The 25,783-nt window shown below is 45.4% G+C and overlaps 1 protein-coding gene across 2 annotated transcripts in view; it reads right to left on the bottom strand.

The window, feature by feature from the left end:
* Uaca (uveal autoantigen with coiled-coil domains and ankyrin repeats) overlaps nucleotides 1-25,582 on the bottom strand; it is an 87,305-nt gene extending 61,723 nt beyond the window's left edge. For both annotated transcript variants that reach the window (XM_038323654.1, XM_038323655.1), the window contains exon 1: nucleotides 25,389-25,582. In XM_038323654.1, coding sequence (XP_038179582.1) covers nucleotides 25,389-25,472 — 84 coding nt within the window. In that variant the 5' untranslated portion in view covers nucleotides 25,473-25,582. The remainder of the gene's footprint in view (nucleotides 1-25,388) is intronic.
* Between the last annotated feature and the right edge of the window lie 201 nt (nucleotides 25,583-25,783).

Here is a 25,783-nt window from a genome sequence, read left to right as displayed (position 1 = left end):
TGATAGATTTTTGGCAAATTTAATGACTTCAAAACAGTAATTATTTTTTCCCACAAGCTACACAGTGATGTACAGACTATCTAAGAAATTTCCTCTGTTTACATAAAGGACATTAGATTTTTAAATATAGCTCATATTTATTTATGATAGAATTGAGCTTCCCCAGGGAATCATTTTGTCCAGCCATAAGAACTGGCCTGTGGTAAATGTGTGGGCCTCTCCCATGGAAAAACAGATAATGTAATCTTAGCACTGATTCCTCTAACTAAGACCTCCCTGGCTCCTGAAGACTTGGCAAAAGTGTCAGTAATATAAGAAACACAGCGACACTTAAATTGTCGCCCGGGAGCACATGCTGTTGACAACTGTGTGAGGAAGCAGCCAACAAATGACGGGAAGAAATCTATCACTTTTCACGGCGTTATTCCAACCTGAACCAGCGCCTCTGTGATAGAGCTAAGTCAGCGGCCTCCACGCAGACAGATGGACTCTGACCTGACATTGACAGTGGACTTCCTGAATTATCACTGAATCAAGAAATGAAGACCAAGGGCAGGGGCACAATTAAATGCACCTGGACAAGAAGAGAGGGACAGTCAGGACAATTTCAGGGACTCTGGCACCAGCCACGTAGAGACAGAGAAAGGACGGTGGAGGAGAGACCACACGGAGGAGAGACCACACTTCCGACACAGGACCAGGGCCATCAGTCAGGCCTGACTTCAACTTGTTGCCACGGTCCTGATTCCACCTCACTGCGGGACTTGCTTCTCCACCGGGAGACTCTAGACAGAAGTACCACCCGCCAGCCAGGTATTCAGTTCGCATTATATATTAATAAGGTGAAGTTTAACACAGCAAATTCAGCAAGACGCTGCACTTCAAAACACAGCCAGGACTAGTCTCTGATTAAACAAGACTAAGATGAATTTATTAAGGAGGCAAAAGGCCTATCACTGGGTGTCACCTAATAAAAATATTAAAACTTTTTCAAATGTACAAGAAGCAGAGAAAACTGAAAACTATAAGCAGGACTGATTTTTCTCAACATCTTAGAAGCAGATTCGTTGCTGTTCTTTTATCAACCAAATCTCTCCAAAATTCAGATCTTAAAAATACAGACTCACTAAGTAGTTTCTCCAATTGCTTCCCTTTCAATCGGCTTCGGTTTCCTTTCATCTGGACTAGGAACTGGAACATAGAGCTTGGCACACTGGAAGGGCAGTTAGGACCTCAGCATCCAGTTCACAGCTGTGGGCGTGGGACAAGAGGTCTGCTTTCCTTGGGTTCTCGGGGTTTTCCACATTTTCTACAGGGAGCAAGGCTCTGTCCAGACTTCTTAACCAGGAAGGAATAAATAACTATTCAGTTGACATAAGAAAAACAGGATTCATCTTAGACACAAAGTGCCACACAGACAATCTTGCAGGAAGCGAATGGTAGGAGCCACCATGGCACTGAGCCTAAGTCTGGAGCTACAGGGAGGCCAGAGCACTGAGGCTGGGCGGCTTGGAAGAGGCCATGTAGGGCTGTCACCAGCCCCTGTCACGCTCCCTGCTCATCTTGAAGCCACGTGTGGTCCTCCACTCTTACTGTGAACACCCTCACCCTGTCTCTGTCCTGCTTAGCTCTGCATAGACACGACGACACACACCTGTGACACCATGACTTAGGAGACTGAGGCAGACCCGTCACTAGTGCAAGGCCAGCCTAGGCGAGAGGGCGAGGCCCAGGAGCACCTGTGCAACAGAGAGCGCCTGCCTCAATAAAACAAGCAATAAAACAAGGAGTGAGCTTAGTGGACAGAAATATAGCTGTCGGGTAGCGCCTCCTGGTCCCCTCAGGCGGCTCGGAGCTGCCAGCACACACTCCCTCACACTTCTCAGAGATGCGCTAGTGTAGTGTGATGGTTTACTCATTCTGGCTTTTTTGATAGGGGGAGCATCACCACCCAGCTCCCAAATAAATCACACACAGAGGCTTATTCTTAGTTATGAATGCCTGGCCTTGGAGCTTGGCTTGTTTCTTGACAGCTTTTCTTTTTTTAAAAAAAATATTTATTTATTTTGTATACAATATTCTGTGTGTATGCCTGCAGGCCAGAAGAGGGCACCAGACCCCATTACAGATGGTTGTGAGCCACCATGTGGTTGCTGGGAATTGAACTCAGGACCTTTGGAAGAGCAGGCAATGCTCTTAACCTCTGAGCCATCTCTCCAGCCCTTGACAGCTTTTCTTAAATTATCCCCGACTACCTTTTGCCTCTGGGCTTTTCCCTTTTTTTAGTTCTGTGTATCTTACTTTCACGCTTACTCCACGGCTGGCTGGGTGGCTGCCCCTGACATCCTCCTCTCCTCATTCTATCTGCTCTTCCTCCTCCTCGTTTCTCCTTCTATTTATTCTGTTTGCCTGCCAGCCCCACCTATCCTTGCTCCTGCCTCACTATTGGATGTTCAGCTCTTTATTAGCCCGTCAGGTGTGTTAGACAGGCAAAGAATCACAGCTTCACAGAGTTAAACAAATGCAGTGTAAACAAAACCCACACAGCTTAAAATCATATTCCCCAACATGTAAGTGGACGCAGTGAGCGGTTCACACCTGAAACCTTCCTTTTCGTGTTTTAGGACGCAGTTGTGGAAAGTGACCAACATCCTGAATGGGAATCTGGGAACAAAACTGAAGAGCTTGAGTCCGGGATAAAGCATCCTGGTCAGCTTCTCACTCTATCAAACCACCCTGTATTTTACTATTTAAATAGAATAAAATAATCTGAGGAGCAGAGAATGCCAAGAAAGTCAACCTACTTTCGATTTATTATATTCTGCACCTGAAAACTTATGAAGCTTATCAAGTTCAATGTCTTTGTTCTTTTAGTGTGAGACTGCAGTTACTTATATTGATCCGAATATCATGACTGTAGTGCACAAGATATTGACAACCTTTTGTGTGGTGGTGCCAAGTGCCGTGATCACGGCTGACTGTGGGGCACCGGATGCTCGGTGTAACAGGAGTTTTAGCTCACTCATTATCACACGCTGGCCAACATTCCAGTGTTGTCCAGAGGTGTGGACAGTTTTCCCATCCGTCATGTTATTTTTTTGTTATTTAGTGTTTTATTTTGTGTGTGTGTGTGTGTGTGTGTGTGAGTCTCACTAATGCCTGGAACTCACTACATAGACCAGGCTGTCCTCCAACTCACAAACATCTTCCTGCCTCTGCCTCTGCCTCTAGGTGATTATTAGTATGAGCTGTCATGCCCAGACTTTTTTTTTATTTCAAGTTTAAGGAAAACTTTTAATAATGAACAAATCTAAATTCTAGACAGTTGTGTATCTTTATACTGTTATCATTCTGAACCAGAAGATCCATAACTAGGTAGCCACAAGGGCTCAGTGTCCTAAAGACTCGGAAAGCAGTGCTGTAATGTATTTATATTAATATATAACATGCATTAAATTAGAGATGGTTGCTGTTCCTTTAGACTTCATACCAATGGTGGGAAATATGAGTTTTGAAATAAACTCATATGTATATTATTTTTAATCACCATCTCAACAGTTTTCATAACTTCAAGTGAAAATATATGAAAATATGCAGATGAACATTTTAAAAATAACCTAGAATAAAACCAACATATTATCAAACGGCAGTAAGGATGGTAGTGGCTCATATCATCTTCCAGTTTTGGATCCCTGGACTACACTAATGGTTAACTGATTTCCCCGACCCTGCTTCTCCCTTGGCTCCACAGGTAAATTCTGTATACTGTCAAATGTTTTCTTTTCTTTTTATAAAATTTTTAATGTATTATTTTTGCCTGCATGTATGTGCCTATGTGTGCCTGGTACAGATGAAGCATCTGCTGAAACTAGGGTTGTGGATTTCTGTAAACCACATGTGTGTGCTAGGAATAGAACCCAGTCCTCTGCAAGAGCAAAAGCTAAGCCATCTCTCCAGCCTTGTAAAATGTTTTCTTAAACCTAACCCAAATCATACCATTTCTTGTTTAAAACCCTCTGGTAGCTAATATTCTTGTCACTAATATTTACCTAAATCTCATAATTTAAGAATTATACAAACTCAAATTGTAGACTGCTTTATTTAAGCCCCCTCCCCCCCCCCGTGTGTGTGTGTGTGTGTGTGTGTGTGTGTGTGTGTGTGTATGGTGCCTAGGGATACCAGAAGAGGGTATTTGATCCCCTGGTGTGACGGGGGTTGTGGTATGGTAACTAGAAATGAACGCTAGTTCTCTGGATGATCAGCAAGTGCTCTTAACCACTAAGCCATCTTTCCTGCCCAAGGAGTGTTAGTTTTAATTAGTAAGTTTCAGGCAAAAATGAGGACAGATTAGGGTTCCCCTCTTCAGAGTACAATAGCTTTCCTCCTCTAAGCATGGTCCTCTCAAGGAACATCCTCGAATCTAAGCAGTTAGAAGCAACCACAAGAAAGTATATCTCCAGGGTTAGAGCCAATATAACCAAACAAAAATACAGGGCAGCCTCAGTGCTTAAATGAGACAATGAGTTTTCTTGGGCGTACAACTACCACACCCTGAAGTGTCAGTAATAGGCCCTAAGTGCAGTTCCTTCCTCTTCCTGACTCAGCCTCACCCATGAAGTGCAGCTAGAAGGCAATGGATGCAGAGCAAGCCTTCCACTCCACACAAGGAAAGCGTCATGATCAATGGAGCTGACCTGAAGCTACACTGACAAAAATACAGATCCTTGAACCCTGCCATGAAATGATCCTTTCCAGCTGCCACTTATACCCCTATATGGCCTCTTTTTAGAATAGGTACAGGCCTGTGTGTCCCCCTTACCAATGTTGGACAGTAAAAGCCATCTCAGCAGGGGCTGGAGAGATGATGGCTCAGTGGAGGAATACACTTGCAGCCAAGCCTGAGGGCCTGAGTTCAATCTCCAGGACCCACATGGTGGAAAGAGAGAACCAACTTGTGAAAATTGCCTTCAGACATGGGTCACAAGGACCAATATGCATGCAGGCACATACATACACATAAAATAATTTTTAATATACTAAATATACTAAAATGTGTTTAATGATATCTTGTTCATTGACTAATGAACTGACCCATGTTCTAGAAGGTTTTTATTACCTACAGATTTTGACACCAGTTATCTTATTGATAATTAAACAAAATTAAGTCATCCATAGTGTCTTCATATGTACCCCTAGCAAGTGTTTCTCGTGCCTATGAACATGTATTTTCCTAGTAATAAATCTCCAAATAAAATTCCTGCCATTGTTTATTACACTAAATAGAAATCTATTTTAATTATAAATGCATTATAAAAAAAGAAGTAGAAAAATCTTTACATTTCTCTAATACCACCACACACTGTCTGATCATCTCTGGGTCTGTTCAGGCCTTTGCCTACATAAAATACTTTCCTGACTCTGAGCTATGACTGTACCTTCTACCCCGGTTTTCTCACTTCAAAGATTTCTATTTCCTTATAGATCTCTCTATATACTTGCATAAAAGCTCCCCATATTGATTTCCATGCTGAATAACAAATCACTACAAATATGTATGTTCACAGTGCTATAGGTCAGAAGTCTGGGTGGGACTGATCTTAGGTCTGATCTCCCTAAGGCTAAAAAGGCACAGTGAGGAAGAGCTCCTATCTAGAAGAATCCACAGGGGCTCACTTGGTTGCTGGCAGAACAGAGTCCCTGCAGCTACAGAACTGAGGTCTTTGCTTCTTTACTAGCTGTGATCTAGGAAACTCTCTCAGCCACCTGAGCCACCTACAATGGCTTTTTTTTTCCTCCTCTATTTTTTCGGTTTCTGTGAATGAGTGAAATTGCCAAACATGATTTTAGGGAGCACCAGCCTCACTCTTCCCTCTCACCTGTCAGCCGGAAACCCTCAAGGTGGCCTGGCTGATCAGGACACTGCTGTCACCACATTCCTGCCGCGAGGACCACAGCAAATGAAGTCTTGACTCCTCCTCCAGGAGACCACACCCAAGTCACAACCAGTCCAGACCACCCGGAAGCCTGGGAAAGGTAACACCAGGCAAAGCAAAGCAAGCCTTGGTGAACTACAGATAACCCTGGATTCTCCCTCAGGCTGAGGGAGAGCATTTCCTGACTTACTCAGCAAGAGGCCAGTGATTGGTACCCTTTGCACGTCATTTGCATGCCCCACCCATGCTGCGCCTCCCATTTCACTTTTTTTTGAGTCAGCAGGGAGACACCCTCCTGTGCGGCCCTAGATATTTCAACATTCCACCCCAAAAAAGGTTTCTGTGGAATGTTTATCCTTGCCTGCTTGTGATAGTTGTCCTCAATAGTGCCTGCCTAGTCAGTAACACCATGCAGATGAGCAGCTGTGACAGTGGCTGAGACAGGGATCTGCCTGGGCAAAGATGGCAGATACAATAAGGTCCGTAGAACACAAAAAGGCAGTGCCCAGAGTTAAGACGGCCAGAGGCAGAGGCTAGGAGCAACTGTAGGCCGCAGCCACTAGAAGGTTCAAAGCAGCTGCCAAAGATTCTGCATTGGCAGCTGGGATGGGGGGGAGGGCGTTCCCTAAGGGTTCCAACATCCAAAGCTAAGAGCCGAAATGCGAGCTGGCACAGACTACTGCCGTTGATAGTTGCTGCACACAGCGATTTCAGGAGTCTGCAAGTGTCAGCCGCTGGCATTTGTCACGTGAAGCAGTAAGCCTTGAACCCAGCACCCAGAGCCGTGAGCTTAAGTCTGTAGTTTCAAGGCTTGAAACTACCAGCCTCAGAGTCTGTCGGCCCAGTCCATAAACCTTCATCTGAGTAGAGCTGAGACCTGAGCCTCACTGGACTCACTTCCTTCTCACAGGCTGCAGAAGAGTTGTCCTACACCCTGCAAGGCCATCGGCACATTTCCTCAGTGCACTCCAGGCCCTGGGCGTTAGGGATGAAAGTCTGGAATTCTGCCCATCACCTCTGGATCACACCCTGGAGGCTACAGTCAGAAAGCACAAAGGTCGCCGCCGAGCCACAGCTCTAGAAAACAGTGAGGTCCTTTAAGTCCTAAGACTGCAAACATTTAACAAATACAATAAAACGTAAGGCTGCTTTAAAAACTGGAAAGGCACAGATTGACACCAATTTAAAAGGATGCTGGGGCAAGCAGGAACATACATACATGCATTTATTTATTCATTCGTTTCTTTCTTTACGGCATGTAACCCGGGGCCAGCCTTAAAGGTACTATGCAGACAAGAATGATTTAAGAGTTTCTGATGCTGGGGTTACAGGTGTGTACCCCAGCACCGGGATTACACACGGTGTTAGAGGAGGAACCAAGAGCTCTATATCTGGATCAGCAGACAGCAAGAAGACAGAAAGAGAGACTGGGCCCAGCTTGAGCATTTGAAACCCTAAAGCCCACCTCCAGTGACAGGATTTCTCCAGCAAGGCCACACCTCCTAATCCCTGTCAAGTAGCCCCACTTCCTAACACTCAAATGTCTGAGCTTATGGGGGCCACTCCTAGTCGAGCCATCACAAACACCTGGCATACAGTGGGTGGGAAATAGATGCTGCTGGAGACAGTACACAGTAGACCAGGAATAGCATGAACTGTGAGGAGTTTCACCACTAGACAGAGTTGCCTGTGAGCAAAACAAGAAAAGAAACTCTACCAATACCGAGCTGTGCTGGCTCCAGATCCAGAGACAGGCAGTCTACAAGGGGGCTGAGTAACAGTCCCCAGGAACGGGAGAACTGGGGTAGGCAATAAGAACCCAGTCTTACAAAGAAACAAGAAGCTCCAAGTACGAGTGGAACTTAACTTTGTTGACTGTTTCATGTGTGTTGCTGTGTGGTGTGCATGCTGTGTATGTGGCTTTAGTGTGGGTGTATGCACGTGTGGGTGCCTATGCATACGTGCACATGCCGGTGGAGACTACAGTACATTGGATGTCTCTACTCCACAGCCCTCCATCTGTATTTTTTGAGATGGAAGTCCCTTGCTGAGCCCGAAGCGCATTGATTCGGCTAGGCTGGCTGGCCAGTGAGCCTCAGGGATCCCGCCATCTCTAACTCGGTTCCAGACACACTGTTCAGTTTTTTCACCTGGGTGCTGGGGACCCAACATGCTTGGCTGGAATTACTATTCTCAAAGTAACTATAACTTGAACACTGGTGAATCTGCAAGTTGTTCCAATGACTCAGTCTCAGTAATGGAGCCTGGACTGTGACCACCAGTGTCAACCAGTTGAAAGAGCACATTGACAACTGTGCATGACACCACTGGAATGCGACACTCAGACGGTCCAAAGCATAACACCCTTCATCAAACACAGTGCTCCATTCTGTGCTGAAAGTTAGCTGAGGGAAAAATGTGCTCTTTGTCACCTTTGTGAAGATTGTTCCATATCAAGCGAGCTTTGTTCGGCTGACCACTCAAACCTACTCTGCAGAGAAACAAAAATTACACTATCTCAACTCATGGAACCTACACGAAAGATGATTTGAACTGAAATCCGGAAGACCTTTTCCTTGTGGGTCTAGGCAGTGAACTTCACCCTTTACCTCAGGATGTGAGAGCATCGTTTTCTACTTCCAAAACCGAGCTAATCGGGGCCTCAGTCATACCTGACAAAAAACAAATAGTTGACAGATGAGCGGCCAGTGCCTAAATCTCTCCACAAGTGTTGCACAGCTTCTTCTGTAGACCTTAAAATTTCTGGTCAGGCACAAGATAAACATGTGCAGCTCACCAAGGTAAAGTGCTTTGTCCCAGATGCAAGAATCTCAGACACACTTCTGGGACTCAAGGCAAATTTCTGCCATCTTGGTGTCTCTGGTCTTTTTCACAAACAAACCAAAATAGCAAAGTAGGGGGCTGGGAGATGGCTCAGCAATTGAGAGCACTTGTTGGTTTTGCAGAGAACCTGGGCTCAAATTCCATCACCCTATCTCTCCCAGGCACTCGTGGGGTACACATTCATACATATGAAGTGAATTATAAAAAGAGCAGAATAATAGAATAATTTATATCAAAAAATTTTATTTTTATAAAAATCCTACTTAAATCAACAAAAAATGAGCTGCCGTTGGCTAAAATTATAAACTAGAAAGTGTATTTTAATGGTCAAAATATGAGATCCAATACTCTAATTTCCAGAATTATGTGAGCTATTCTAAATATTTTAGTAGTTTATGTAGCTATTTAAAAGTAACATTATATCCTTAAAAGTAAGCCTGAATGATTAATTTTAAAGAAAAAGAGACTCAAAAAAAATAAGATTTAGACACTATTTAGAAACATACACTGAAGGGTTTTGTTGTTGTTGTTGTTGTTGTTGTTGTTTATATCCCCTGGGCAACACACACACACACACACACACACACACACACGAACAAAAGTAAATGAAACTTGAAAACAAAAAAGCCAGGTAGTGCCATGTCCATCTCTAACCCCAGTGCTGGGGGAGGGCAGGAAGTCTGCTTGGATCAGTGAGTTCAAGTTCAGTGAGGACCCTGAACCAAAACACAAGGTGTGTAACCTCACGGAAAGACACCCAACATCACTGGGATGCACATACGCACATGCACGAGAATGTACTCATGCACCACACAGAGACATACACAACACAGTCAGCCCGCACACCAGGAAGCATTTACTTATGGAGTGAAGGAACAGAGCCTCTGAGTGTGGTATTTATGTGGCTCTCAGAAAACAGTCTCCTGGGGATTGCGTTTGAAGTTTCAGGTCAGTCACTGTGAGCAGGAATGGGGTCTGGAGCCCAACAGAAACCAGTTCCAAGCTCACACACAGCCTGAGGCCACATGCTTGACACCAGCCCCCTCCTCTCACCAGTCCACATCAGCAATCCTGACTGCTCTCTACAGAATCCCTGGAGCTTGGGGGACCACCACCCTTTCACCTGATGGCTGACACAGGTTCCTGTCTAAATGGCCATCCTGATATTTATATTGCTATATATACATATATATATATATGTATATATATATGCATATATATACGTGTATATATATACATATATATATAAAACAATATAAAAACATATTATTAATTAGCAGGAGTGTTTCACAGGTATGACAGAAATCACCCACATAATGTCTTAACACGGCCAGACTAAAGGTTAGCCTGAGAGAACAAAACTCACTATGTCTTTGCATTCTTCTTTATACCACACAACACATTATACTGGGGATATTTAGGATGCCCTGTTCTATTTTTTCTGAAAGATTTTTGTTTTACGTATATGGGTGTTCTGTCTGTCTGTACACCTGCATACTTCATGTGTGCAATGCTCACAGAGGCCTGAAGAGGGTATCAGATTCTCTGAAACTGAAGTTTCAAGCACTCCGAACTACCTACCATGTGGATGCTGGGAATGGAACCCAGGCCCACTGGAAGCATAGACAGCGCTCTTAGCTGATGAGCCATCTCTCTAACTAAAGCCATCCTATTCTTCAGTGGCATGTGCTATATATAGTATTTAAGATGAAATATAATCTACAGCTTACCTTCCACTGGCTCAGTGAAAGATGTCAGCATATAAACTCTATTTTGTATACATAGTCAAATGTAGAGAAAATACAGCCAGGGCTGTGAGATGGCTGAGCGTGTAAGGGCACTTGGTGCATGCCTGATGACTTAAGTTTAATCCCTTGAACCTATGTGGAAGGAGAGAGCTACCTCCTTCAAGTTCACACACACACACACACACACACACACACTACAAAAAAATAATCTTAAGAGAAAATGCAGTCAAACATCAGCTTCTGAATCCAATGGCCAGCCTCACCCTAGTTCACTCTGCTAGTCTCTTGAATTGTGTTTCAATTTCCCACCACAAAACAATGAGAGAACTCAACCACCTATCTGCTAGAATGCTGTGCATTTTCCAGACTCCAACAGCACACAGAGCCATTCATCCCAACTGACTACAGATAAGAATATTTAAACAACCACCCGGGCTGCTAATGCTTGGAGATATGGAAGCAGAGGTCTCTACCCCACTAAGAGCATAATCACCAGGTAGTCACAGACTAGCTTTAACACGGGGATTTGTGGGATTCTCTCAGGCTAGGAGAGAGGGGGATTCTGACGATCTGTCTCTTGAATGGTCACTCGTGTGGGTCCTGGGGACCCGTCTCTCCAGCACTGCATGCCCTGGGCCCTTGGCAGCTCCAGCCTGCACCACTGCAGCAGCTAGGAACTGCTTCAAGATGACCTTTTCAAATCAGTTCCCGCTGGAGCTTCCACAGAAACCACACTTCAACATGGGACTTCCACCTATGCACCTACAGTATGCAATGCAATGGTTGCCTGAACACCACATGCATAGCAGGAAAGATGCCCATGGCGTCAGACGAAGCCATTGGATCTCCTGGGTTTGGAGTTATAGACACTTGTGAGGTGTCATGTGAGTGATGGGCACTGAACTCGGATCTTTAGGAAGAGCAGCCAGTGCTCTCAACAACTGATCCATCTCTCCAGCCCCAAGTGCAGCACTCTTAAAGATGACATTTTTAAGACACTATGACTTCCTCTTCATGCCTCCTTCCCACCCACCCTCCTGGATATGATTCTAGGATTCAACAATGCTGAGCCGCCGATCTAGGAACCAGTTTCCTCCTCTACTCTACGTCTCTTCTCTACGCCTCTGCCTCTCCCTCCAAATGGTTTTTGCCCTTTCCTGGATGGCTTCCACCCACCTCCATTAAGCTTCAGTTTAAAGCCCACTCAGCAGACGGGTGGTTGTCAGGGGACAGGGGAAGAGAAAGTGGGAAGAACTGTTTGATGGGTGTGTGGCTTCCTTCTGGAGAGAGGGATATAACTAAGTAGATAAAGGTGGCTTTGATAGCACTGTAAGCGCATTGAGAGTCAGTGAAGAGTTCACTTCGAAATAGACAACTGGCTGACTCCACACTCCCCATGCCTCAGCTCCACCCTGGACCAGTAGCTTGCACTGTATCGCACACTCCCCACTGGGCCAGTAGCTTGCACTGTACTGCACACTCCCTGAGCAGGTAGTTTCATATCACACTTGCTACTTTATACTGACAGAGCTCCTCCACAAAGCGGAGAGCCTCTCATGTCCCAGTGCTTAGCATAGGAGCTCAAGAAATATTACTGTTCTGTCATTGATAAACAGAGACTGCATTCTTCACCCTCAGGGCAGCTACCAGAGGCAGATGCGGATGACTTTTAGACATCTAGGCAACAGAGCCAAGTTGGAGCAGTTGATGACTGTGCCAAGGTCTCTTAAGGAGGCAACCACAGGACAGGTGCCGGCACACGGTCAAGTACCTTATCTCACTTCATCCTCCCAACTACCTGGCAAAACACAGGCATTAGCCTCCATTTCCCAAATACAGAAACAAATACATTTAAGTCGTTTGTCAAAAGTCATGAAACCAACTACCAGGAGTGACAAGACTGAGCTCAAGGCACGCAGGCTTCAGCACCCGCTCCTGGAGCACCCGTGTGTGTGCCGCCACTTCCCATTGTCCAGGGCTCTCAGAAGCTGTGGACAGGCGTTCTGTGGCCCACAACAGACCTTTGCTAAGAATGAAAAGTGCCTTCCTTTCCCTCCTTACCTACTTATTCATTACCATGATTGTTTATCTTTTGCAGTGAGTTGGTTGGTTGGTTGGTTGGTTGGTTGGTTGGTTGGTTGGTTGGTTGGTTGGCAGGCTGATTAGCTGGTTGGCTGGTTGGTTGGTTAGTTTTTTAAACGTTTTGAAAAGCACTTCCTGCTCTTGCAAAGGACCAAGTGCAGTACCCAGCACCCACAATGGCGGCTCATAATAACTCCAGCTCCAGGTACGCAGTACTTCTGGCCTCCTCAGCCACCTAAGCTCACACGCACACACCCATAGACACACATAGTTAGAACTGATAAAAATTAAAATCTTTTCTAAAAATCTCTCAAAAAGAGAGAAATGAATTCTGAAAGCTATCATAGTGATAAGACATCTTGCTGGGAGTGGTGATCCCTGCCTATAATTCCAGCACGTGGGAGGTGGGGACAGAAGGATCAGAGTTCAGAACCAGCCTCCACTATGTAGTTTAACCAGGGTTACCTAGAAAAGTCTCAGTCAAAACCCTCTATAAGGCAGCAGCATTTCTTTACAACCCCTCTTAACCTCAGTAAGCTGCCACCCTTAGAGGTCCCCCACTAAAGAGTCGCTTTCAAAACACCCCACCCTCTACTGAGGAGCCTGCTGCAAATGAGAAAACCAAGTAAAGAAGGAAGAATTATGTACTTTTACTAGTTTACAAAGCATTCCTGTAGGGGCTAACTGTAGCTCAGTGGCTAGAGCATCTGCCTAGAATGTGTGGAGAAGGGGTGGGGGAAGGAGGACGAGGAGGCCCCACCAGGAAGCACAGCATCGTAGTTGGATTTTACTGCAGTGATGAACTCCATGACTATTGGCAACTTCAGGAAGAAAAGGGTTCATTCAGTTTATACTTCCAGATTACACCCATCCTGGAGGAAGTCAGGCCAGTAACTCAGGCCGGAACCTAGTGGAGGAACCTGAAGATAGACGCTGAAGCAGGGACCCCAGAGGAATGTTACTTACTGCCCTGATCCCCAGATATAAGCCCAAACCACCGCGGGTGGCCCTGCCCACAGTAGGCTGGGTGCTCCTGCATGAATTACTAATCAAGAAAATGCCCCCCCCCCAGTCTTGCCCACAGGCCACTCTCAGGGAGGTGTTTCTCAACTGAGGTTCCCTCATCTTAGGTGACTTTAGCCTGTGCCAAGCTGACAGAAATGAAGCAGTACACACAGAGGATTCTCTGCTGGCTTCCCCTTTACTCTGTCCAGACCCCAGCCATGGGAGGGTGTCATCCACACTCACACGGTCTTCCCCACTCCTCTCTGAAATGCCTCACCAATCTCCTGAGTGATTCTAACCCAACCACTCAGACAATGATGACTACCCACCACGTGTATATGAAAAGGATGCCTGGCTAGAAAGAGTCAGTCTTAACAAAATTGATAAATACAATCAAAATATATCATCTCCAAAAAAAAAAAAAAAAACCCAAACCAAAAACTGTGTGCCTTTTTCAAACACACACCCGCACATGCATACAACCTTCCAAACAAGCCCGGCAATCTTAGTTTGATTAGGTCCTCATGACTTATACTTTCTTAAATATCAATTGGGATAATATGCCAGATGAACACACATATACGCAAAAGCATAAGTACAGATGGAGCATAGTGAAAGTATAATATCAGTGTGGAACTGGAGATGGCAGCTCTAATGGGACACATTAGAGTCTGGGACACTACGGGCTACACACTAGAGACTGGTATACCGTGGGTTCCACACTAGAGACTGGTATACCGTGGGTTCCACACTAGAGACTGGTATACCGTGGGTTACACACTAGAGACTGGTATACCGTGGGTTACACACTAGAGAATGGTATACCGTGGGTTACACACTAGAGACTGGTATACTGTGGGTTACACACTAGAGACTGGTATACCGTGGGTTCCACACTAGAGACTGGTATACCGTGGGTTCCACACTAGAGACTGGTATACCGTGGGTTACACACTAGAGACTGGTATACCGTGGGTTCCACACTAGAGACTGGTATACCGTGGGTTACACACTAGAGACTGGTACACCGTAGGTTATACTCTTTGCCAAGTCTTAATGTAACAACTGTCACAAAAGTAAATACCCAAGACAAAAATGCTAAGAAACAGAAGGGAAGGGGACAGAGGCCCAGCTGAAGTGAGAGACATGACTTTGAGCCCCTCTCAAGACTGTGACTGTACAAGCAGCAAAAACAAAGATGCAACACCCTTACCATTGATGCAAATGAGACCTCAGAGAAGGAAGTCGAAGAGTTCAAACAAAGGAGTACTAAACATCAATGAGCCACAAACAACAGAACAGGCGTGTACATCCATTAATGAAAACAATTTAAAATAAGTTTCTCCTATCAAGTTGGCGGGGACCCTTAAGTTCTTCAGCAGCAGCAGGGTGTGGGAGTGTAGATCACTGACAAACACGAGCTGGTTCTGAGACAGCCCATAAGAAGTCCTTCCTTGCCCTTAAATGGCCCCTCTTCTCCCCATTTCCACACAGTTCATGGTACAACTCCCTAGCTTTAAAGTTTTGTTCTTGCCTTTTTGAGACAGGGTCTTTCTGTGTAGCCCTGGCTGTCCTAGACTCACTATGTAGACCAGGCTAGTCTGGAACTCACAGAGATTGGCCTGCCCCTGCTTTCGAGGGCTGGGTTAAAGGTGTGTGCTAAATTTTAGTACACCCAGTACTAAATTTTAAATTATATCCATTTGCAATGGTAAGGGGCTGAGTTTCTGAGCCACGCTGCCAAGCTTGCTATTAGCTACTAGCTATAAATCATGAGCAGGTAAATTATTTAACACCATCTAAAATGAAGGCAACAGGGCCATTTGTGAGTATTGCTGCGAGCACGGACTGAACACAGATCACTTAGAACACAGGCCAGGCAACACATTCAGTAATTATCAGTTACGGGGACTATTGCTAAAATTCCTTACTCATAAGCAATATCTGTGCAAACAATTCACGAGCGGTCACAGGGCTCTTAATGTTTGCTCAGGTCCTTTCAAGTTACTAACAGCTTTTTAAAAATATTCTACCTGTTTGCCTTGTATGTGTGCAAATGTGTTCATGTGTGCACACTACAGCTAATGTGTGAAGGTCAGAGGACAATCTGGAGACCCAGATCTCTCCTTCTACTTATGTGGGTGTGGGGGATGGAAGTCAGGTTGTCAAGCGTAGGGGAAAGAATTTTTATCCCTTAGCCAATTTGCCAGTCCCATGTACAGCTTTCAAGTACAAAGTTAATTTGAATAACACAGGATTCAGAAGTCATTACTGTAGGATCGAGGGGGTTCTACGTTAACTGGATAACGAAAAGGTGGTTCGGCATCTTTCAAACAGTCAGAACCACTATTAACGGTGCTGTGAATGGACTCCTATTTGGCTGTTTATCCTCAACTGTATTTTGTTTTCTACAATAAACATGCACAGTTTTGTAGGGAGGAACGTCTGCTTTCCACACAGAAGGTTCCTGATGTTGAAGAGTCTAGGGCCTCACACAGGCTCGGCAAGAGCTCTGCCAGAGAGTCGCATCCCCAGCCCTGAAAGGTTTAAGACCACACAACCTTTTACCCTGACAGGTGTAGTCTGAGGCTTGCTTTCTCTGAAAGGTCTGTGCCATGCCAGACTGGATTAAACAATCACTTGTCGTCCCACTCGCTTTGCCAGGGTCTTTGGTCACTCGAACACATAGGTCCTCGTAGGTACACTGTGTTGGAGATGCCATCACTTGAAGATGCCCACGATGTCAGAATTTAAGTATCAACAAAACTCGTTGTGATTACAAACTATCCAGTTTATTTGTGGTGGTTGGTTTGGGGTTAGGTTGTTTGGCTGACTGTTTTCCTATATTCTTAGCTCTAAGAGATACCTACATTGTTTAGCTATATACAGCTAAAGAAACTTTTCATTGTGTTACCATTGCGGGGGCGTAAGGCAACATGAGTCAACCATCCCACCCTCCTGCTTATGATTTCAGAAACACACTTCAGCCATCTGTCCTGAGGAATCGTTGGGCCTATCTCCTATGACTGTTCAGGCCTGGGGGAACTCTAGCACCCTTAGGTGGCAGGGCAGATGCTTGCCTAACTCTGACAGGGAGAAGTAATGTCCAGGCGTGGGGAAGAGGCAGAGACAGTGCACCCATGGTGTAGCGTGTTAATCCAGTCTTCTGTAAGGTCCGCATGGCTGGGAAGAACTTAAATCTGCTCACCCTTAGGTCTGTCAGGAAAGGAGAGAGAAAGAGATAAGCTGACAAGTTCCAAGTGTGAGGAGAACTTCTGAGGATAACGGTTTCATGGCCCTGCCACTTCTCCAAACAACAGTTGAAATTTGTCAAGTAATTCTAATTTTTTTTAAAAAAATATTTATTTATTTGTTATATACAGCATGTTTTCCTGCACACCAGAAGACGGCATCAGATATCATTACAGATGGTTGTGAGCCACCATGTGGTTTCCTGGAATTGAACTCAGGACCTTTGGAAGAGCAGGCAATTCTCTTAACCTCTGAGCCATCTCTCCAGCCCCGAGTAATTCTAATTTTAAAGGAAGAAAAAAGTCTCCTATGAGCCCCATGCTGCAGCTTCCAGCCACCCTACTGTCTCCCAAATTCTTAAGTGCTAATGGTTTGTTTCATCTACACTGTAAGACCAAAGTTTGTCCCCAAACCTGCTGCCCCTCAGTGGGCTGTTTAATTACACATGTATACACACACACACACACACACACACACACACACACACACTGTTCTTCTGCCTTGAAGACTATTCTAATTTTTAAGCTTCCAATCTTTCTTCTGACCCCACCCTACACATCTACGCTCCTACAGCAATCTATATGGATCTCTTGTGCATAGTGTATGTGCAGTGTGTGTGTGTGTGTGTGTGCGTGTGCGTGAGTGTGTAAAACAGATGACAACCTCAGCAGACCTTCCTCAGGGGCCTTCCACCTAGTTGCTAGAAGCTCTCAGAGGCCTTGGACTCACCAAGCAGGCTGTGCTGGCTGGTCAGCTAGCCCCAGAGCTCCCCTGGACTCCACCTCCCTAGTGCTGGAATTATAGGCATAAACTACAACACCAGGGTTTGGAGATCATACTCAAGTCTTCACGCTTGCAGGGCCCCTACTGGCGAGCCGCCTCCTCAGCTCCGGCTTTACACAGACTGCTACCATGGTGCTCTGTGTTCATACTACTGCTTGTTAGGGTTTTATGTCTAACTCCCTTCAAATCCTTAGAGGCTGTGACCAGATCTTTATTATAGAAACCTTAGTGAAGAAAAAATGAGGATGAGATCACTCCAACATAAAGATGAGGTTTATTGTAGCTATGAGGGAGAATTTAGCCAAAGATTAAACAGATTGAACATGGCCACTGGACTGAACTAGGCCATATCAAGACTGGAGAGATGGGGGCAAACAGACCAAGAGGTCAAGAGGCCAAGAGAGTACAGAGCCAAAATGGTTGAGTTACAGGAAAGAGAAGCTGGAGGAAGGGACGCAGAAGCCCAGGCCCTGGGAGGAGGAGGAGGAGGTTTAGGATGGGGGTGGAGTGGGGGGTGCTGGGAGAAGCCACAGGAACTGAATGAGGCTTTTCCTGGGTTTCTTTGAGAACTAACACTTAGGGCATTGACTAAATTCAATAAGCCCATTAAAGCAAATGCATTGTGAGTCCCCAGCTATAGTTATGAACTCACGACCAATCCTATTTCAACTATATCCCCTCTCATTCCCCCCCCCACAGGATATTCTGAAGCAAGCCGCAGGCTCCCTATCAGTTCATCTGTTGGTGCTTTGCTAAATAGTCCACTGAGAGATAGATAGTCTTCATAAACACAGTCCCGTCACCACCATCACAGTGAAGTCTGTTGGATGACTCCATGTCGAGTTTATAACTGCTGGTCCCGTTTCCACGATTGTCTCAGAAGCTTGATTATTTTACAGCTTTTTAGCCAGGGGCTCAAAAGAGTCCACCATTTCGATTGGTTAAGGGCTTCTAAACCCTTAACTCTCTTGGGACCTCTAGGTTCCTTCTCCATCTCTTCCCGCTTCTAAAGAAACTGGTTCATCTTACAGTTTCCCACAACCAGAACTTGGGAGGCTACTTCCCACATTCCGCTCCTGTATTTCTAAAAGCACTGGCTATGTACGTGAAAGGCTTCTGTGTTTGGGTGTGGCTCTTCTTATAAGAACTCTAACATGGTAAGGACTAGGAATAAATTATGTATGTCTTTCTTGAGATACTGGCAGCCTCTAATGGTCACTTGGTCCAGACTCTAAATCCAGTAACTCATTCATGACTGTAAAACCCTAAGGTATGAACCCCATTCATTAGCTAGAATAGAACATGTGATGTACTAGTTCAGCCCGTTTCCGTCTATTGTAAGAGATTTCTCTTTCAGAGATTCTGTTTTGCTGAGATACAATTCACGCAGGGAAAGAAGTCTTTATTTTCCCTGAACTTAAAAGAATGCATCTGTGCCCACGCATCTTCCAAAGGTGACTAATTAGAGTGCAATCCACTGACATTATCTTTATTGATGCTTAAAAGGTCCCATCTCTGCTGGGGAGGAGGGCCTCTTGACTGTGGTTTCAAAGTCCAATCTTTGATAGCATTCTTCCATCCACTAAGGAAAGTGATTACAGGCTTTGCTGCCCTTGCCTTGGAATTGTCTAGGTCTCCCATTATTGAGCCCAATTTATGTTTTCCATAGTTTCAAAACTAGATAAGACATCTGTGAGGCTGGAGAGATGGATCAGTGGTTAGGTGCTCAGCTTGCAAGCCTGAGGGCATAAATTTGAGCTCCCAAATCTATACAGAAAGGCAGGATAGCACGTGCTTGTAATCCCAGTCCTGGAAACTGGAGGCAGGAGGATTTCTGGGACTTGCTGGCTAGCAGAGCTAGCTTAACTGATGAGCTTCAGCTAATATGAGTCCTTGTCTCAAATATGTGCTCCTAAAGATGACATCTGATGTTGTCCTCTGTCCTCCACATACATGACTAACACACTCACACATGCATCCTCACATATATGAACACACAAGCATGCAAAAATTTAAAAATAAAATAAATATGCTGACTATTCCAGTTTCTAACCTGATATGGGGAGTTGTCTATTATGCATAATAAGGTAATTAAAATCCTAAACTATCACTCAAGTCTGGACTATGTGAGAAAAAGACATGAAGTGGGGAGGGAGACATATTGGGAAGATGTGGACAGAGTTGAAGGGATGAGTGGGCGTGGATGTGACTGAGATACATTGTATACATGCATGAAAGTTTTACAAAATGTGTATATATATATATTAACATTATATATGTAAATATAATATATGTATAATATATTATGATAATATAGAGAAAAACAGGGAGAGAGAGCACTTGATAGATGGAGAGAGTGGTTGAAAGCACTTGCTGGTCTGGCAGAGAATATAAATTTGGTTCCCAACATTCATGTCAGGTGGCTCACAACTTCCTATAACTCCAGTTCCATTGGGTCTGACGCCCTCTTCTGGCGTCTGCGAGCACCTGCCCTCACATGTGCAACACACACAGGCACACATATAACTAAAAACAAATCTTAAAATAACATAAAAGAGCTTGAACACTGTGGGGAAATGACAGTAAGTTTGCAGTTTAGATATATATCCATTTCCAGGTGAGCCTGATGAGGCATTAAGGCTGAAGCTGAAGTACAAAAAGGGAACTCTGTGGGCGCGTGCATGCACATGTGTGCACCCAGCATCACGTGTGAAAGTCAGAGGACAGCCTGGTATGTCATTCCTCAGGAGCAACAGTCCCCTTGTTCTCAGACAGGGGCTCTCACTGGCCTAGAGCTCCTAAGTAGGCTAGCAGGGCAAGTCAGCACTGCCCAGGATCTTCCCGCCTCCACTCCCTGCACGGGGTTCTAAGCACATGGCACCACACCAGCATCTCCCGCCTGGGTGCTGGGGCGCCTGTAAAGCAAGCATTTGCCCAACTGAGCCATCGTTATAACTTCAAAAACCCTCTTCGTTTGTAACCTTCCTCCCTGGGCCACAAGGAAATAACACAGGATAACAATAAGAAGCTATCTAAACAAAGCATTAATTAAGATAAATGTTTTTAATTAAAGGTTGGGTTCTTCAATGACAACAAGTAAACTGTGCTTAGTAACTTATCCCGAGTTTAGGATAAGTGTAACAATTTGTGCTCTTAATTATTCACATGACCCCCAAGTCACTGCAGTGATAACTTAGCATCCTAGCACACACACAAATCCTGGAGTCTAAAACCTGAAGCCTTCGTTCTCAGAACCATAACCTAAACAAACTCATGTTTAAACCTTTATGCTTTCTAATATGTAGGGCCTAATATCCCTGGTGGGAACAAAAAGCGGGTTTGGGGTTTTGTGGGTTTTTTTTTTTCCCCAACTGCTCTACTTGAAACCTTAATCCTTTAGAAACAGCAATATTTTTATCAGGGACAGAGACCAGGAAGATGTTTCAGAAGAGTTTCCTTAACTTAGAAAATCCACTGCTCTATGTAACAAGTAGAGAAAGGACAGCAAAATGACAATTACAATCAAAGACTTAATAAACCAGGCTGCAGCTCAACAATTAAGACAGCTTGATGCTCTTGCAGGGGTTCCAAGTTCGGAATCCAGCACCTATATCAGATGCTCATAACTCCAGATCTGATGACACCCTATTCTGGCCTCTACAGGCAACACACACACACACACACACACACACACACACACACACACTTTTTTTAAAGGAGCTTAATAAGTTACAACAGTCAGGATAGGTGCCATTTAAAGGGAAGAGCCCTGACAAGAACTGCTTCCAATATTTGTTTGTAGCATCCTCTGCTCCATCTTGAAATACAGGCCCCTTCGTTTTATTGCTCAAATGTCCTAACCCGAACTCCACAAAAATGAGTAAGCCTACTATTACCACGCATCATATAACTGACATAGGTCTGATGGAGTACATCCAGCCATTTAATGATCCCGTTGGGAATCGGAAGCTCCAATTTAGCAATTAAGAATAAATGTATGTCAGGTGTGGCAGCTCACACCTGTTAATTCAACATTAGGAAGCTGAAGCAGGGGGACCTCCATGAGTTTAAGGCTAGCCTGGACTAGACAGTAAGTTACCAGTCAGCCTGGGATAGCAAATGAGACCTCATCTCGAAACAAGCGAACACAACACAAACATTTCCAAGTCTGTGGTTAATAAATGCAGCTATCTCCAAATCTGAACAGGAGAAGATCAACCTTCAGATACACACCACCAGCCAGTGCAGTGGCAAATGCCTTTAATGCCAGCAGTTGGGAGGCAGAGACAGGCAGATCCCTGAGTTTAAGACCAGCTTGGTCTGCAGAGTGAGTTCCATGACAGCCAGGACTAAACAGAGAAACCCTGTCTCATGTGGGGAGGGGGAGGGAGATAAGACAAGACAAGATAAAACAAATCAAATCATATATTTAGCAATATTGACCACTGTGAAGTGCACTTACTCGTATGTGTATGAACACATCCTCATTCACTGAACTCTAAAGCCCTTGACCTTGCTCTAACTAACGCTGCTGCCGTGGAGAATGTTGAAGCTTACTTCTCCTACATGCAACCATAGCTTGGCAGGGGACGGCACAGTGTGCTGCACACGCCGTCATAAAATACTCACACGGCTACACCCTCAGTCTGTGGCTCAGCTGGTCAAGCTAAGACGTAAGCAAAGACAGCTACGGTATAAACATACCAAAGTTGTTCAGAGTAAATTATGATCATTTCCATGAAAATTAAATGAACATTTCAAGACTTGCATTAGGATATTCGAAACTTGGAAAAGGAGGGAGAAAAAGGAAGCCAAGCTGTACACCCTCTTACATTACAGGGAATAAATGTTTAAAATTGAAACTGAGCCAGGAAGAGAGGCCCATGCCTCTAATCCCAGCATTCGGAAAAGACAGAGGCAGGTGGGTCTGTGCAGACATCCTGGTCTGCCTAGTTGAGTCCCAGGGCTGCATATGTGACACCTTGCCTAAAGAGATAAATGTAACCAAACTAAGTAATAAAAATGCACACTAAACCAAATTTGGGAGGGCTCTGTTGCCCCTTGAGAAGACCAACGTGTAACATAAAACCACAACAGCAAAGGTTAAATTGTATGAAAACAACCACTTTCTGCATAGGAAATGCACAGCCATCAAATCATAGTAAAGAGCAGTTTGTGTGAAAAATCTGGGCTTCCTAGACAGGAAGTACATACAAAAATCAACAATGCACAGAAAGGTAGAACGGACGACCGGTTCCTAGCAAGGCTGCAGAGGGCTCAGAAGGACACAAAAACAGGGGTAAGTTTACCCACCAGGAAAATACAGATCTAAAGTATCCTGAGGGTCTGTGAGACCCTTGGTGGGTAAAGGGACGCGCCACCAAGACTGACCTGAGTTTAGTCCCCAGGACCCACATGGAAGAAAAGAACTGACTCCTGATAGTTGTCCTTTGACCTCTACACACACACTCTGGCACACATGCCCATACACAAGCAAACACACACGCAAATAAATAATGTGGGATTAAAAAAATTAAAGTACCCTGAGACACTATCTTATCTATCAGACACATTGTGCTGTTATTTCTATAAAGTGTGTGCATGCATGCACGCGTGTGCCTGCTGGGATGCGCTTTCTCTGGGGGAGCATGAAGGCAAATAATAACCCCAGGGGATTCTGAGGAAGGTGGGGCTGAAGGACAAAGATGAGAGACTGACAATCTTTTGAAAATATTTTTGTCCTGGTAGGCATTAAATCAGGTGCTGGATCTATCAAAAAGGTTTATGGCCAAAAGCGGAGCTGAAGAGAGGGACCCGGTCGGAACAACACGCACACACATGACCAAAGCAGATTCTGGGTTGTGTAGACTGAAAAGCTCTAAGGCCTGTCCTTACCGATGCTTTGGCAGGCTTCTACCAGGCACCACATCCAACTCTTTCATTTTAAAACTCCCACACAATATATCCTGTCCCTTAACAAACTGAGATGTGTGTGCCGCTTCAGAGAGGACAGTTTTCGCACCATGCATTTAACTTTTTTTTTTTTTTTTTTTTTTTTTTTTTTTTTTTTTTTGGTTTTTCAAGACAAGGTTTCTCTGCAGCTTTTTTAGAGCCTGTCCTGGACCTAGCTCTTGTAGACCAGGCTGGCCTCGAACTCACAGAGATCCGCCTGCCTCTGCCTCCCGAGTGCTGGGATTAAAGGCGTGCGCCACCACCGCCCGGCTGCATTTAACTTTTATGATGCTAAGAAACGGCAGAATGCTCAGTTTAGTGCATGCTAAAGGCAAACTCGAGAGCCTCACAGTCCAAGTGTTTGAGCCAGCATGCATACTGAGACATCAGCAGCAGCTACGACCTCCAGGCGTCTAGAAAAATGGGAGTGAAGAAAAGGGACATAACCTCTACGTGGGAACATAAATCCTTGGTGCTAATCAACTTGGGAGAAATACAGGATCTTTTGCTAGCGGGGAAGAAGCTGATTTGTAACCATGGTTACCTCCAATACGGTTTTTTCTGTCAAATGTATTTAAGTCAAACAAACAAAAGAATTTTCCTGTGAGTTTACAAAACATATCATCCAACATCAAAGACTAAGCCGTCTGAATCAATTATTTCTTTCTCTCCCCACCCTACCCATTTTGTTGGTTTGTTTTTGAGTCAGGTTCTCATAATCCAGGCTGGACTCCAACTCCCCGTTTAGCCCAGACTGGCCTTGAACTCGTGATTTTCCTGCCTCTGCCTCACAAGTTGAAATTCACAAGCTGGAATTACAGACAGGCAGCACCACACCCAGACTCCAAATAATTTTTCCTATTTTTTTTTTAATCTCGTTTCTCCTGTTTCCTTTAAGACCAACTGAACTACTACTAAAGGAAGCCCTTCAGGAAGACACTGATATGAATTAGTTCGAAACCGGCCACAAATTAATTTGTATTCTCACAAAAAGCATACAATCCCCTCGGTGAACTCTGTATAAAATTATAGAGGTCTATTTTAATTATGACCACCAGGTAAGCAGGCAGTTTGCACACTACACCTCCTCTGACTCTGTAAAACTTTTTAAATAGAACGTCCTTAATGACAGAATTTTGATGATCCGGCCATTCTAACCTGCCAAATTATCCAAGTTCCAACATCTGCAGGCAGGATGTTTCCCAAGATTGCTGTTTTCTCTGCCAACTCACAGCTAGCTCCACTTCTCTCCGGCCGCACACGGAGGCCAGGCTTCAGTTCGGCACCCACATCCGGCACCCACCTGCCTCACAGGTGGGATTTACTCTGCCAACAACAGGACAATCACCTTCCCGACTTCGCCATCCCGAGGGTTAAACACACAAGCGGGGCTTTGTCTGCGTTTGAGATCCCTATTCTCTCCCAGCCTGGCTGAGAACCAGACTTCCCTCTGACAGCGGAGGACACACTACGTCTCTCCCAACTCTGGCAGGGCTGGAAGCCGCGGAGCCAGGCGGGTCCGGAGTCCGCGCGGGGCGGCACCGGGTTTGGAAGACCGGGGCCACCTGGACCCCGGCACCGAGTGTACAGAGCGCGATGGGGACACGCGAAGAACTGGGGGACACCACGGGAGGGCAGAGAGGGGGGTCCCTTGTGGGAAGATGGGAATGGTGGACCCCGCAAAGGCCAAAGTGAGGATTAGACCTGGGGCTCCTCCGAGAAGCTCAGATCCTCAGTGAGGGACGCAACAGGAAGGGTCCCCAGGGTCCCCGCCGCAAGCGCTGCTCACCGTGCTGGCCACCGCGGTGGGCGATGAGGGCGATGTGGGGCCGGGCGCGTCCTGCCTCCACAGCCGGGACTTGAGGCTCTTCATGGCCGCGGTTCTCAAGGGTCCCGGTCCCCACCCGGCAGCTGGTTGCGAGCGCTACGGCCGGAGCAGCGGACACCCTGAAGCGCGCCGGGCCCGCCCCACCTGCCACCTGGGGCCCGGGGGCCTCGCTCAACACGGTCGTTTCGGCAGCCAATCGGGCCCGATGCCTGGCTAGGGTGGGGTCGGTCTCGACCAATTGGAAACCGGGAAGGGGGCGGGACTTCCCTTTTAAACTTCATATCACCCTTCCTCTCCCCTCTGGAGGAAAAGTTAGGGAACTTCAGCTCTGAAGCGCGTGAAGTTGGACTGCTGGG

Source organism: Arvicola amphibius, chromosome 3, assembly GCF_903992535.2.
Source record: "Arvicola amphibius chromosome 3, mArvAmp1.2, whole genome shotgun sequence".
NCBI classification, from domain to species: Eukaryota; Metazoa; Chordata; class Mammalia; order Rodentia; family Cricetidae; genus Arvicola; species Arvicola amphibius.
The sequence above is the reverse complement of the archived record's forward strand: the minus strand, read 5'-3'. Positions and strand labels throughout refer to the sequence as shown.